General features: G+C 35.0%; 1 protein-coding gene across 1 annotated transcript in view; it reads left to right on the top strand.

Annotated features, from left to right (window-relative positions):
• ADGRL4 (adhesion G protein-coupled receptor L4) overlaps nucleotides 1-14,514 on the top strand; it is a gene marked incomplete at both ends in the record, with an annotated part of 120,454 nt that overhangs the window by 87,132 nt on the left and 18,808 nt on the right. The window contains 4 exons of the mRNA XM_079721167.1: nucleotides 3,224-3,397; nucleotides 4,621-4,824; nucleotides 6,930-7,150; nucleotides 7,282-7,348. Coding sequence (XP_079577293.1) covers nucleotides 3,224-3,397; nucleotides 4,621-4,824; nucleotides 6,930-7,150; nucleotides 7,282-7,348 — 666 coding nt within the window. The remainder of the gene's footprint in view (nucleotides 1-3,223; nucleotides 3,398-4,620; nucleotides 4,825-6,929; nucleotides 7,151-7,281; nucleotides 7,349-14,514) is intronic.

Below are 14,514 nucleotides of genomic sequence, written 5' to 3'. Positions count from 1 at the left end.
CAATGTGTTATGCAGAGCTGAATCATGAGGCTGAACCATTTTCCTGGTGTTAGTAAATTCCCTTAATTTAGCTTGCTTAGATTTCTATTTATCCATAACTAATTAGTCCCCAAACTTTCTGACAGTACTATAAATCTCCTTATAAAACATTCAAATACATAAGATTATCAGCTAAATTAATGTTCTGGAGACACCCTTTTTAGGCCTCTGTGAACTTGATCCTGTCTGGATGGTCTACCCTTTGCCTTCTGTATAGCTATCAGCCTGGACATCTCTGTCACCGTCATCCTGGGCATGCAACTCTCTTCTCTCCTGTGTCAGATTCAATGTTTCCTTGAACCAATGATTCCTCTTTCTTGGCTTATCTCTATATTTTGGTGGTATATTCTCCAGTGACTCTTGAGAATGGTGCCCAGAAAGTCAAGTTTTTGAGCTCTTGCATTACCTTTTTAGCTAAGTATATACTATATTTATATCTTATCCATGGACTTATATAAATTCCATGGTATAGAGTTATAAATTGTGAATAATTTTTTCTTCAGAATTTTCTAGACCTTGCTCATTTTTTTCTAGCTTTCCAGGTTAACCTGGGGAAGTTGCATGCAATTAATATTTTACTTAAAATTTTCATTCTTTTGCAAATGATCTGTCTCTCTCTCTCAAACTTTTGAGATCTTATCTTTATTCTCAGGATTCAATCAAAGATGAACCTTGGTGTGGATCTTTCTTTATTAATTGTACTAGGCATTTATGTGAGTCTGTTCAGTCTGAAAATGTATGGTCTTCAGTTTTACGGAATTTTCTATTATTATTTGTTTGCTAATTTCTTCCTCTCCAGTATCTCTGGTCTCTTCTCTTGTTATTCTTATGTAAATATTGGACCCCCAGCTGAGCCTCTAGGGTATCTCTTTTTTTCATTTTAAGTTTTCCTTTACATTTTTTCCTGCTAACATATTTTACTTCTGCTTTATACTTAATTATAACTGAGCACCCTTATTTTTTGAACTCTACTTTTGTTTCATGGGTGCAGTATTTCTCTGTGGTAGTATTTATATTTTTTAAAAACCTGTGTTCTACTCCCTACATTATGTTGCTCGTGATTTCCTCAGTTTGGCTTGTTGGCTTTTTGTTCTTTGTTTTTCATGGTAGAGTGTGTCCTCGTAGGTCTGGTGGTTCATGGCCATCCATCCATATCTAATAATGAGACATTTGAAAGATGATTGTGTGTTCAGGCGGCTTGTGGCAGTGGTGTGCCTCCCTAGAGAGTTATCATCAGGCTAGTTTCTGGCCATTGCACTGGAAGATCCTGAAGTTCACTACCTAATAGTCACTTCTCTTTAGCCTTTAGTTTCTCAGAAAACTTTTAGTCTCATTCCTAAAGACAGAAGCTCACTGCAAGGATTAGGAGAATAAAAAGAAAGTGGTGGGCAATGGTGGGTGCTCAGCATGTAGACAGACCCTCACTTAACCCCTGTTTTTTGAGTGATGCACTCTCAGCTGACTCTAGTTCCTCAATTCTAGGGTCCTTCTGGCTCCTCTAGCTTATCTGTTTGTTTTTTAACAAGAGTGGGATTGGGTATTTTCCTGGCAGTTTTGGGGGAACTGGATGTAGAGTTTCAATTTTCTTCACATAGCATGACCTCTTTGAAAAATTTCAATTTTCTTCACATAGCATGACCTCTTTGAAAAATTTCTTGTCATCTCTCCAATTTTAGTTCAATCACTGTCTTTCTAGACTTACTCCAATCAAATTGGCCAGTGCTCCAACCATTGATCTAAGTGTTGGATTTTCTATATAGGCCATTAAAGCAACTGTCTAATTGTATTAAAATCATCTGGGCTTCTGTCATCCTTGAGGGCAGATGCTTTATCTTTTCAACTAAGAATCCCTGGCTCTTAACACAGTGCCTATATTTGATACTCAACTAATATTTTCTTTAATGAATAGTTGTCTGAAGATTTTCATTTGGCTCTGTTTTACTCCACTTATCAATGTTTAGTCTTGCATATATTTTTTGACATCTCTTGGTCTCTCAACACAATACCCACTCACAGGGCTCTTTTGAGGATCAAATTAAACAAAGTAGGTAAGAAAGCACCTAGTTAACTATAAATTGTTATATAATTGTAAACAGTTTTTATTTCTATAAGACACTAGCATAGGTATACAGCATTCTATGAATAACTCATTAAAATGTACAGTGCATTAGGTATTGTGTTATGATTAGTTAATATTAATATATGATAAGGAGAACTCTGCTATTTATTGAACAACCTTCCTGTAGTCTATTTGATCAGCCCCTCTCTATCTCTGATCTTACACTCACTACTCTTTACGTCATTCATTGCTTGAACTGCACTGGCTTCTAGATGTTTCTGGAAGACCTTCATTGAGTCTCACTTCAGAGGTTTTCCATTTTCCATTCAAACTGTATGGAACCCTCTGTTCCCAAGTCTTTAGGGCTCACACTCTCACTTAATTGAAGTATTTGCTTAAATGTCATTTCCTAGGAAAAGTCTCCTCAGGATACTTCTGTTCTCCTTTTCCTGGCTTATTTATTTTGTTTAATAATTTCTTATCTCCTCATTAGAATGTAAGGTCAATAACGCAAACACGGGGCTTCCCTGGTGGCACAGTGGTTGAGAATCCGCCTGCCGATGCAGGGGACACGGGTTAGTGCCCCGGTCTGGGAAGATCCCACATGCCGCAGAGCGGCTGGGCCCGTGAGCCATGGCCGCTGAGCCTGCGCGTCCGGAGCCTGTGCTCCGCAACGGGAGAGGCCACGACAGTGAGAGGCCCGCGTACTGCAAACAAAACAAAACAAAACAAAACAAAAAAACGCAAACACTTTTTTTGTTTTGTTCAGTGCTGTATTTTTAGCACCAGGATCAATGACTAATATCTAGTGCATATTCAATAAACATTTATTGAAGATAATGAGATATGTCATGCATCATTCTAAATGACATACATGATCTCAATTGACAATAATTCTCACAAATTCGTGACACAGGATTGATAAAATATAGCATGGTTGCAGTATAAACTTCAATTTTTTCACACAACAGTAGCATTCACTTATTAGCATTGATTTTATGCTTTACTTTTTAGGCATGGTTTTAATTATATTGCTATGCAAAATGGTATTTTAAATATAACCAAAACGATGTTGTATGTGTAACTTTTTCTCTTTTTCCCATCAGTAAAATGTCTCTTTTTCAGACCACAGGTAAGTATAGGAGTCAATGTGCATTTTGGAACTACTTACCTGACACCATGAATGGCAGCTGGTCTTTGGAGGGCTGTGAGCTGACATACTCGAATGAGACCCACACCTCATGCCGCTGTAACCACCTGACACATTTTGCAATTTTGATGTCTTCTGGTTCTTCTATTGTAAGCCAATTTTCCAAGTCATATTTATAAATCTGTTTTTTTCTTCTTCTTTATGCCATTCAAGAGAATATTTAATTTTTATATGTTTTCTTTGGGTGTAAATAGCATATTTAATTTACTGATACAATCTCAACATTACTTTTTTTTTTAAGTCTTTCTTTTCTTACCTGCCTTCTATGACATATCTAGTTTGGATCGTTGGTTATTTTTAGTGTAAGACTTACCTAATCTATAATATCTAGTAGATTGTGTATTAAATATCTATCCATTGACTCTTAGTTTTTAATGCGGCTTTTAAGGACCATTTATACATTTTAAAGTATCATGGACTTTAAGGGCTTGTGCCTTTGTATTGAAAGTTTATTTTTACTGATGACAAATTCATTAAAAATATTTGATACCTGGTCAATAAGTATTAACACATTCATAACAAATACCATGTTTTAATAATGTAGAACCCCACAAGATTTTTAAATATGAAAAATCTTTCTAAGGTGAATAGCTTCATAATATGTATTTTACATCAGTAATATCTTGCTTTTACATTATATAGGTTTTTATTTTATATCCTTGTATTGGAATCTTTAGATTACAGGCTCATTTCCATACAATATTTAAAATCCATCAAATACATATCGTGACTAAATAAATCTGCCTAACCCTAATGTCAGTGACAAAGATGATTTTTTTTCTGAATGTTAAATAAACAAAGATTCCTCTTAAAACCATCTGGTTAGAGTGAAACCATCCTTTCCCATTTCAAAGTCTCGCAACTATACTGTTTTGTTATTCTATATATTCAGCATTTCTGCTACCTTTGTTTAATGTGTTTAAATGAATTATTGCATAGAAATTACTTGTTCTTACCACTGATAAAGCTGCTTTAATTAACCATTTTCACATTACAACAATGAATTGCCTTTCTAATATCAAGAAACTGATGGTGATAACATTGTTAAACCATATACTAACATATACTATGCTTAGGGGAAAAAAATCACTAATTACAGAACTGTTAAAGTGCTACGTGATTTATATCAGATTTTCTGAATGTTGAACATTTTCAAAAGTACAAAAATTTCTCATCTAAATGCACATTTGTATTTTTACATTTTATGAACAGTTTAATGTTTCACCAAAAAGCGAAGTTCATTATATGTTGTAGTTCCTTTGATGAGCTACTGAGTTATTCTTTTAACAGTTGTATTATTATTTTCCCTTAGGGTATTAAAGATTATAATATTCTTACAAGGATCACTCAACTAGGAATAATTATTTCACTGATTTGCCTTGCCATATGCATTTTTACCTTCTGGTTCTTCAGTGAAATTCAAAGCACCAGGACAACAATTCACAAAAATCTCTGCTGTAGCCTATTCCTTGCTGAACTTGTTTTTCTTGTTGGGATCAATACAAATACTAATAAGGTATGTAGATCTCCCTTACTCTCTATTTTTATATTCTAAATTTTTACTTTCCTAAAGATATATGTCATAGAAACATGAATTGGAATTAAGGGCTTAATGGGGCAAATACACGATATACTTTGTTCTTAAGGTGTTTCTAAGTTTGAGAATGCTAACATATCTGAGCAACTTGCTTAGTAATTCCATTAACCACAGTGGCCCTCATTATGATGAACTGCAAAAACTTGTCAACAAACTGAAGAAATGACCTTATTTTGTTTTTTGTTTTGTTTTGGTTTGTTTTTACATGGGCATTAAACAAAAACAGAGGGGAGAGAGAGGGGAGAGAGAGAGAGAGTTGGAAAAAATGTTTCTCTCAAGACAGGGACGGAACACAAAAGTGGCTAAGGTTCATAGGTTGAAATATGACGAATTAGCTCAACCTAGTAAATGCACTTTTCTAACCGTTTTCCACCATTATTGATCTAGAGCCTTATCAAATCGTTCCCATCTTGAGCTAGTCTGGGTCATCCTCGAAGCAGACGCTAAAGTGGGTTAAAACAAGCAATAAATTTATTAAGCGAAATGGCTATGAGAGAAAACAGGAAGAGAGAGACTTGGAGAGCCATCAGACCAAGTTGCAGGCCTGAGTCTGAGTGAAGGAAAGAAAGGTGAAAGGATGAGTGAGTAGAAGCGCTTTACACAGCCGTGCAGTTCTAAGGAAAGCCCAGTTTGCCTGTCAAGGAGTCCTTTGAGAAGACCCTCGGCCAAAGTCACATGGCAGGTCTCTCAAGAACAAGAATGTCTTGCTGTGCTCAGTCAGTGGCTGTCAGCAGCCATCAGGGAACGTGAGCACATCAGTGGCTTTCCTGTTTAGCAGCTGCAGCCCGCCCTGCAGCTGGAGACCAGAGAAGTGCATCAACATGGCCAAAAAACATTAAATTGCCTCCATATTTCCATTCTTATTAGTCATCTTTCAAGTACTGAGACTAACCATCAGTTATCAAGGTTTTCTTCTGAAGTAGATGCCACAGAACACCTATTTTAAATAGCCTACAGGAGACTGTAAACTCCGTATGTTTTTGTTTGTTTGTTTGTTTGTTTTGCAGTGGTATTTATAACGCCTGTCAATTCTGTGTACCTCCCACTATCCTCCAAAGCCCAATTCCTCCTTCAGCTTCACTCCACCATCATCCTCACCACAAAACTATTCCTTGCAGTGTTTATTTTCAATTCTATTTCACCAGTGTTTATTTTCAATTCTATTTCACCTATCAAATTCTTCCCATTTTAAAGCCGTATTTCAAATCTCCCTTCCTCGCTGAAGTGGTTCCCAAATTTTAATCACCATCCCCAACCTTATATAGTACTCTCGAATATATTTTTAGAGGTAATCTCATTATGTTTGAATTATACTCTATTTTATTAAGTGCAATAAGTATGTAAATGTTATTATGTTATCTCACCAGTAATAGATTGTGTTAGTTCTATTACTACAGAAGTGTATAACTATTACATTTTCTGTTATTTCTTATAAGCCTAACTCTAGTTCTAAGTGTGAAGTCAATACTAATAAATAATATTTAACTGAAATCCATCTCAAATTTACCTGATAATCTTGTAACTTCAAGTGATCATATAACGGATATTTTTGTAAAATATATCATCATTTGTCTGTTTTGTAAATTCAGTGCCTTCTCTTAATTATTTACGATGTTTTGTTTAACATAGTATTAGCAGTAATTTTCATTCTTTGAGCATGATTAAAATAAAGGAAAGTAAAGGCAACTCCAAAACAGAAATCAACTCAAATCATAACAGTCACTGTGAGATAATCATGTGACTAATCCATAATTTATCACATAATATAAGTGTATAAAAAGTATAAATCTCCAGACAAGAACAGCAACTTAGTTCTATTACAGGACTGGTGAATGTTTCATACTGATGAAGCACAGTTCTTTTAAGTTGGAAATGGTACAATTTAAAAAACTGACGCTTGACAAGGATATTTTAATGTGACCAAGCATTATATAAAATGGCATAATTTATGGAGAGAGTCAAGATTTTATGTTACAATAATGTTAAAGTAAACATTGCTTATGGTTTCTTTCTTTGCTTTCTAGCTCTTCTGTTCCATCATTGCCGGGCTTCTGCATTACTTCTTTTTAGCTGCCTTTGCATGGATGTGCATTGAAGGCATCCACCTCTATCTCATTGTTGTAGGAGTCATCTACAACAAGGGATTTTTGCACAAGAATTTTTATATCTTTGGCTATCTCAGCCCAGCTGTGGTAGTTGGATTTTCAGCATCACTAGGATATAGGTATTATGGCACCACCAAAGTGTAAGTTAAGATGATCTCATAAATATTTGGAATGCAATTCCAAATAAACTTTGTATATCATTGAAAATTTTGCTTTGTTGAAGTACATACAAGCATATATATATAGATTTTATCTCTTATTTACTTTTCAGATGTTGGCTTAGCACAGAAAACAACTTTATTTGGAGTTTTATAGGACCAGCATGTCTAATCATTCTTGTAAGTATATATAAAATTGCAGCTAGAATTCAAAAAAAGTTACAATTTAAGGGTGCTTAAAATTCTCAACAATCAGGCATTACTTTGAGGGGAAAAATAATTTTAAGCACTTTACAATAAATCATTTATTAATACTGGACATATATTACATCACTATTGAGAAAAAATATACACTTTAAACTCAAAGCTATTATAATTCATTTGCCCCTCTTGGGAGGATGTATTTTTGCATTACATGTAGAAAAAGCATTTTTCACTTATCAGTAGTATCTCAGCATACTTCAATACTGAGAGTGTGCCAACCAGCTGATAATCTGGCATTTCAGATGTTTATGTTATTTAATCTTTTATCAATGATCAGTGATCTTTGAAGATTAGACTGTCATCTTTATAGTTTTATCATCCTTATGTACCCTGTCATCACGAAAGTGATTTTAAACTAAATTGCGACATCAGAGACAAGAACCCACTATTTCCCATGAGCAGGCAAGTCATATATTTATAGCCCTATTTCAGCTGGGAAGAGGGCCTTTTAATTCTTATTCGAAGTGGTTTCAAACCTACAAATTTGGCAGGTGTTATATGTTCCATTCTAAATAAAGACATTTTTATATGTCTCCAGAGCATTTCTAAGTGCCGTAAGTTTTCAAAGCCTCTCTGATTATAATAGTCTGTCAATGAATCTGGGAGGTCTCACAAGGCTCTACAATAGAATGAATTGTCAATGGAGGAGTTGTGACAACATTTTGGACAACTTTGTCTCATATGTTTTGACCATAAGCTAGCTATCTTTTTTGAATTTTTTTCCTCTCATTCTCTCCTCATGTGTTTTTTTGTTGTTGATTTTTTTTTTTTTTTTGCACGATACGCGGGCCTCTCACTGTTGTGGCCTCTCCCGTTGCGGATCACAGGCTCCGGATGTGCAGGCTCAGCGGCCATGGCTCACGGGCCCAATGGCACGAACCTGTGTCCCCTGCATCGGCAGGCGGACTCTCAACCACTGCGCCACCAGGGAAACCCCTCCCCATGTGTTTTTATGGGTGTGAGGAAGCTGCTAAATGGAGAAAGACTTGAAATGCAAAGCAGAGAATTTTCTTCAAGGTTTACTTTTTAATGGTGTGGGTGAAATAAAGTGCATTCAGTAACTATATTTCCTAATCATCACAGAAAATTGTTTATAATCCTCACAGTGAATCTAGTAATATAAAAACATTGGCAAGATTTCAGCTAAAACAGTTTTAGAGTTAGTTTATTTAGAATTCCAAAATTTTCTACCCACATGAGAATAGAGGCTGAATGTGTCCCATCCATATATTTTCATGCGTTGCCCTGATATGAGTATTTTGTGTGAAAGCACTGTCTAAATTTTCTAATTTTACTGATTCCTTCTCTACAGAGTGGACCATCTCTCATATTGTTTTGTATAAGTGAAAGTTCTTTGGATCAGTGATTCTTAGAGTTTAGAGGAAAGTAGTGGGCTAGAAAGTTACTGAAAACAGGAAAAATAGGAGCATATTTCTCTAAAGTAAGAAATAGAAAGTGTTCCCTGAAATTTTTTTTTTTTTTTTTACTTTTGCTTCTATAAGGGAAAAGATAACTTTGGATTATCTTATAGTAAGATGGACAGACTTTAGATGGGCTTATCTAAAAGTGAGTCCTGTAAACTTTCCTAGAAGCCTAAATGAACAACGTCACACTGTCCTAGTCTGAAATTAATGAACCAATATATCTTCCATACGGTTTCTGTATGATAATCATTCCATTTAACTAGAGGGTCAGGCTACTTAAGAAATGGATAAGGCCTTTCGGTTGAGTCTAAAACTGAATACTGTTTATCTTTTTTATATCTTTGAAAACAGCAGAAATTCTTTAAGTAATTATTGAATGGAAGTGAATTCCTTTACTCTAGTGATCTCTGGCTTTCTGTGCTAATGCTGGCATATTATTACTATTATTATTATTCAGCTGTATGATACAACAGTAAGAAAACGTTTTCCTGTTGTCCCAGAATAGTATTGCATTCAAAGATAAAGTAAAAGAAATATTGAGCACCCAGACATATGAAAAAGAGCCACCAATAGTTTGGACCTGACACTTCCCATGGGTCTTTCAAAGAGACAGTAGGACCAGCTGTAGCCCAGTAAGGGGATTAAAGAGTGGGGCTGAGAGAGTTGTGTCTTGGAGTTAGGAAACCTTGGCCTTTGAGGGAGTGCATTGTTCTCTATGAAAAGCTTTTCCTTACCCTGCCAGTGAAAAAAATAAAAAAGTACTCCCTCACCTCCATGAAGACAAGTTGTAGAGGAGTACTCCAAAAGGTCTGTAAAGAATGGAATCAGAAATAGTAAGAGTAAAACTCTCATCTTGATCCCAGATTGATGTGACTGTGGAATTTTCATGTCTCCTTGATATACAAGAGCAATATATGAACAATGTTTATGACAGCTTGACATATGTCCCCTGACTTTGAGTCAAGTGTGAACATAGAGCCTAGACTTGCTTTAGTTTCCTGCAGGCTGCATGCTTGTTGGACTATCCCCTTGACAGCAGGGAGGAAAAGGATTATTGTAGAGTGTGCCTGGGAATAAAATGACGAGGCGAACGCACAAAGGCTTCAGCTATCCTATAAGCACAGAAAAGTTAGAGAGGGGAAGAAAAGTTTTAGTGCTGCCCAGAAGGTTGTCAGGTCAAGTGAAGTTATACACAGCAAGAAAATAGGCTGAGCACAGGTGATGTTGAATGGTGGCATGGCTGGTCCTCTCTGAAAAATGAAAGGGGCCAAGATGGAAATGAAATACTATAAACACTAAAAAAAATCACATATACCATCTAAGTTTAAGCCATCACATAAGCCAGGATTACCGGCAGTAATAAGAACCAACCTAAACCAAAGTGATGTCATGAAGCTCTCTCCATCCGCAAGAGCTGATCAGACCCTTCCAGCCCCCAACAGCAGAGGAGCTGAGCTTTACCTATGAAGGAACATATCCTAGAATCAACCATGCCATCCCAACAGTCATCTATACAGATTTACTGAATTGAAAATTGTCATCCTATGCTTGGGGATATTCTGGTAGAACAGGAGGCCAATCCATATCATTAAGGTCACCATGTTAATTGGGTGGTCTGGGCATGATGGGAGAACAAAGGAAATATAAGAATTACCCCCTGCCCACTATAGTATCAATGAGAAGAAAGCAAGATGAAACAAATGACAAAGAATATCATATAACAAAATATAAGTGATACCAGTGAGATGTGGAAGAGGAAGTCATCATGGAGATGAGGAACTCGTTTGTGGATGGGGAGAGAAGCAGAGTATACTTTCCAAACAGTGGATTCTTTGTGTGAACTTAAGTGTCTCCCAAGCAGCCCTGTAAGCGTGCCAGATTCCTTTTGAAGGAAAACAAAGGGCACAGACAAAATAGTTGCTATTGTAAATAAGGCAGTACCAGAAATCACAAAATTATCATCATCTGTCTTTTATTAAGAATATTCAAGAATCATCTTTTCATAGACTCATGACTCCCTAGACTACATGTCATTAACTATTTACCAAATTTTTACCTCCATAACCTTATCCATTTCTTCTCTACTTTCACAGTCAGGCCTTTGTTATCCCTTTGAGTCATTGTTATTCCTTACTAAGATTATAGTATTAATAACAATAATAGGACTTTTTAAAATTCACAGTTTGTTGAGCAGCTACTAATTTTAAAAACAGACAACTAATACTTCAATACTCAATCTCCTTAAATCACCTACATTGTCATCATCCCATTTTATAGTTAATGAAAAATAAAATTTGATTCAAAATGTTAGGTGATTGGCCCAAGGCACTGAAATCTACAAATAAATAATGAGGCTAGAACTTTAAACTAGTTCTGTCTTAATCTAAAGCTCACCTTTTAATTTTAACTTGCCACTTTTTCAGTTGCCTTCTAATCTGTCTTTCTGCTGCCATTCTGTACCATTTCATTTTAATCTATCCAGAATAAACTGCCCCAAACTCAGCTCACATAATGGAAACAATTAATAAGAAAAATAAGAACATTAATATTAAGCTCTTGTATATTCCTTGTACTAAGCTAAACATTCTCCATATGTTAGCACATTTAGCTTAATCCTTCAACACCTCAAAAATGTGTGTGTGTGTGTGTGTGTGTGTGGTTTATTTTATTTTGAAGTTGGGGAAATTGGGGCATAGAGTGGTTACACAGTTGCTGAACAACTAGTAAGTACCTGAGCTGGAACTCACGTTCATGAAGTTGAGTCTATGACCTACCTTCTTCATCTCGTTGCCGATAGTTCCCCATTGCCTGTAGTCCAAATACCATAGGCTGGTGTATAATGTTCTCAGTAATTTGGCTGAACCCTGCCTATTTTCAGCCTTTTCTCACACTGCATATCTCCACAAAACAACTCACCTAAGAACTTTATCCTCTTTAGAATATTTGCCATTCCTTAGATATTTTCTTGGTTCTTTGCACTCAATAATCCTACAACCTTGTGCAAAACTCTGCTGCCTGAAATCTTATCATTAATTACTGCACAACTTCATGAAAACCTTTCCAGATTTGTAACTAATCTCTTTCTTCAACCTGCTCCCATAGAATTTTTAGTCAAACCTGAAATAGTACTTTTAATGCTTTGTTTTGTTTCACATGATAATTTTCTGTCTGCATTACACTACTCATCTCCCACATCCAAATACCCAACATAGAGCTGTGAGTCTCTTGATTCACTGACCATAACTTGTTCAATAAGCAGTGCCACTTGTTGCGTGACCTTAGGGGCACAGCCCAATGAGTTGCAAACGAATTTTCTACACAGCCACATTCACAACGCATTCTCTATGCATGAGTGGACTCTACACTGTAAAACTACCAGCCCTCTTACTGATCACCCCAGAACACAGAAGGTATCAAATCCTTAATAATTATCTGTGTATTTTAATTGGTCCATTAATAAAGACCATGGTAATAAATAAGGAAAGAAGAAACACCCTGTGATCTTTCTTAAGCTATATGACTGTTCTGTGTTCTGGATTCCTAACGTGTAAGATGAAGATAATGATGCCAGCCCAACACAACAAAGATATAGTAAATACAAAACAATTTTTTTAGAAAAAGCATCTATTCTTTAAAAATTAAAAAAGGAAAATACACAATAATTTGGAGAACAATCTTCAGCTTTCTTAGCTTTACCTTTTGTATTAAAAATTAAGTTAAAACCCTAATTTTAAAACCATAATTGGCACAGCAAAATTTTGTATGCAAAGTACTGTATGTTCGGCCAATATAGTGTGTGTGTGTGTGTGTATGCATATATACATATATATAAGCATAGGTCTGAATTTTTTAAATATTGGTGAAGATATGACAGCATTTGTTTAATTATAGCAAGATATTATTATGATAACTGTGCTTGTACATGGAATTTGTTAAAAGCCTCTAGGACACTCTGCTGGAAAACGTTAACTGAAATGAAACAAAGTGTGAAATGTCTTAAAGAGAAGCAATAGAAATTTAATAGAATAAATAGTATTTATTTTCCAGAATAAAGATAAAAAGTAAGTGAGCCTTCAAATTTAAATAGATAATTAGTGGTGACTTTGTTATGCCTGGCTTTAAATGAGAGATAAAATTGCTTTCTCAGCTTTCTCTGAATAAATCTGGGAAGACTTGTACTTGGAAAAGACATTTTTATAGAACAAATGGCAATGGGTTTAATTCTTACACGGAATCCTTGCATTTCTTCTGTAGAGTAAGAGCCAGTTCCCAGTAAATGATATTTGCTTGTTTTTATGAATGGAGCCCTGGGGCATGACTGGTTTAGAGTTATAATGATGTTGCCTTTAAAATAATATGTAAATGAATAAGCACTGAATTAGTTCACACTCGTGGCTTTTTCTACCCCTAGGTATGTTGTTTCAAAGGAAGATTCAAGTTTTCAATCTACTCTGATAAGTGTTAACTACTTAGGTATTTGAGCAGCAACATTTTCGGCATTGATCAAATAAAAGTAATTCCTCAGGTGTTTACTCATTAATATTAAGGATCTCTTAGAATTCTGAAGTGTGAACCACTGACCCCACTGATTCTATCTATGAATCGCTACATTTAGAATGTTAAGATTATAACTATACATGAAAAGACCTAACCATGCTTTGAAAGATTGAGCTGTACAAGAAAGAGATTTCTAAATCTTTGTAAAGCAAGCTGCAAACTGAAGATAATTTACATAATTTATTTCTTTTCTTCAGTATTTTTAATCTTTCATGCTGAATTCTTTCAAGTAAAACTGTGCAAATGATTAGATTGAAGTGCACAAATATAAAGAAGAGTTTGTGAAAATAATTTAACTTTTAAGTAGAAATTGAAGTTTCTCATAGATATGTTCAGTATCGAAGAATTTAATTTGCTGGATTGAGGCAAATACTAATTAAGCTGTGTCCAAATAAGGCATTTTCTTTAAAAAATGAGAGCTTTCATTTCAATTTAAATCACAACTCTTATAATTCAGTGTTTCTATATTGCTCCTTTACCCACGTCTTTTTAGGTTGCCCAGAATTCCACTCAGTTTTTTGTGATGGTCTCCTCTAATTGTTCTAAATTATGTCTACAATGTCTTAATTCCCTTTCACTAGGAAATAACTATTAAAACCTACTCAAAACTGAATTCCTCACATAAGCCTTACAAGACAGACCATGTTTATGTCTATTTATTATTATAGGATGTATTCTTATTACATTTTTTTAAATTTTGCAAATTGCCCAAGTTTGAAAGAAATGCAAATATTATAAGACTATGTAAAGTAAAAAGTGAACATTTCAAAACATACTCATATTCTCCATGACTGACTACTCTTTTGCTTAATATTTACTTTGTATCTTTCCGGACTTTTGCTATGCATACACACACACACACAAATACATATATACCACACATAAATATGCATATACATATGTATAAATGTAAGCAAGAAATTTGATTATAAATTCAAATAACCCAAATTGTTTATAACCTGCAATGTATCTTATTCACCCTTCCTTGTTAGAACATACAATTCTACCATTTTTTATCATTGCATATTATGAGTATGATCTAATTTATTTAACCACTTCCTTATTGATTTTCTTCTTACAAATAATACTGCAAGAGAATTG

The sequence above is a fragment of the Hyperoodon ampullatus genome (genome assembly GCF_949752795.1).
Source record: "Hyperoodon ampullatus genome assembly, chromosome: 2".
Lineage (NCBI taxonomy): Eukaryota > Metazoa > Chordata > Mammalia > Artiodactyla > Ziphiidae > Hyperoodon > Hyperoodon ampullatus.
Note: the sequence above shows the minus strand (reverse complement) of the source record. Positions and strands in the feature narration are given on the sequence as shown.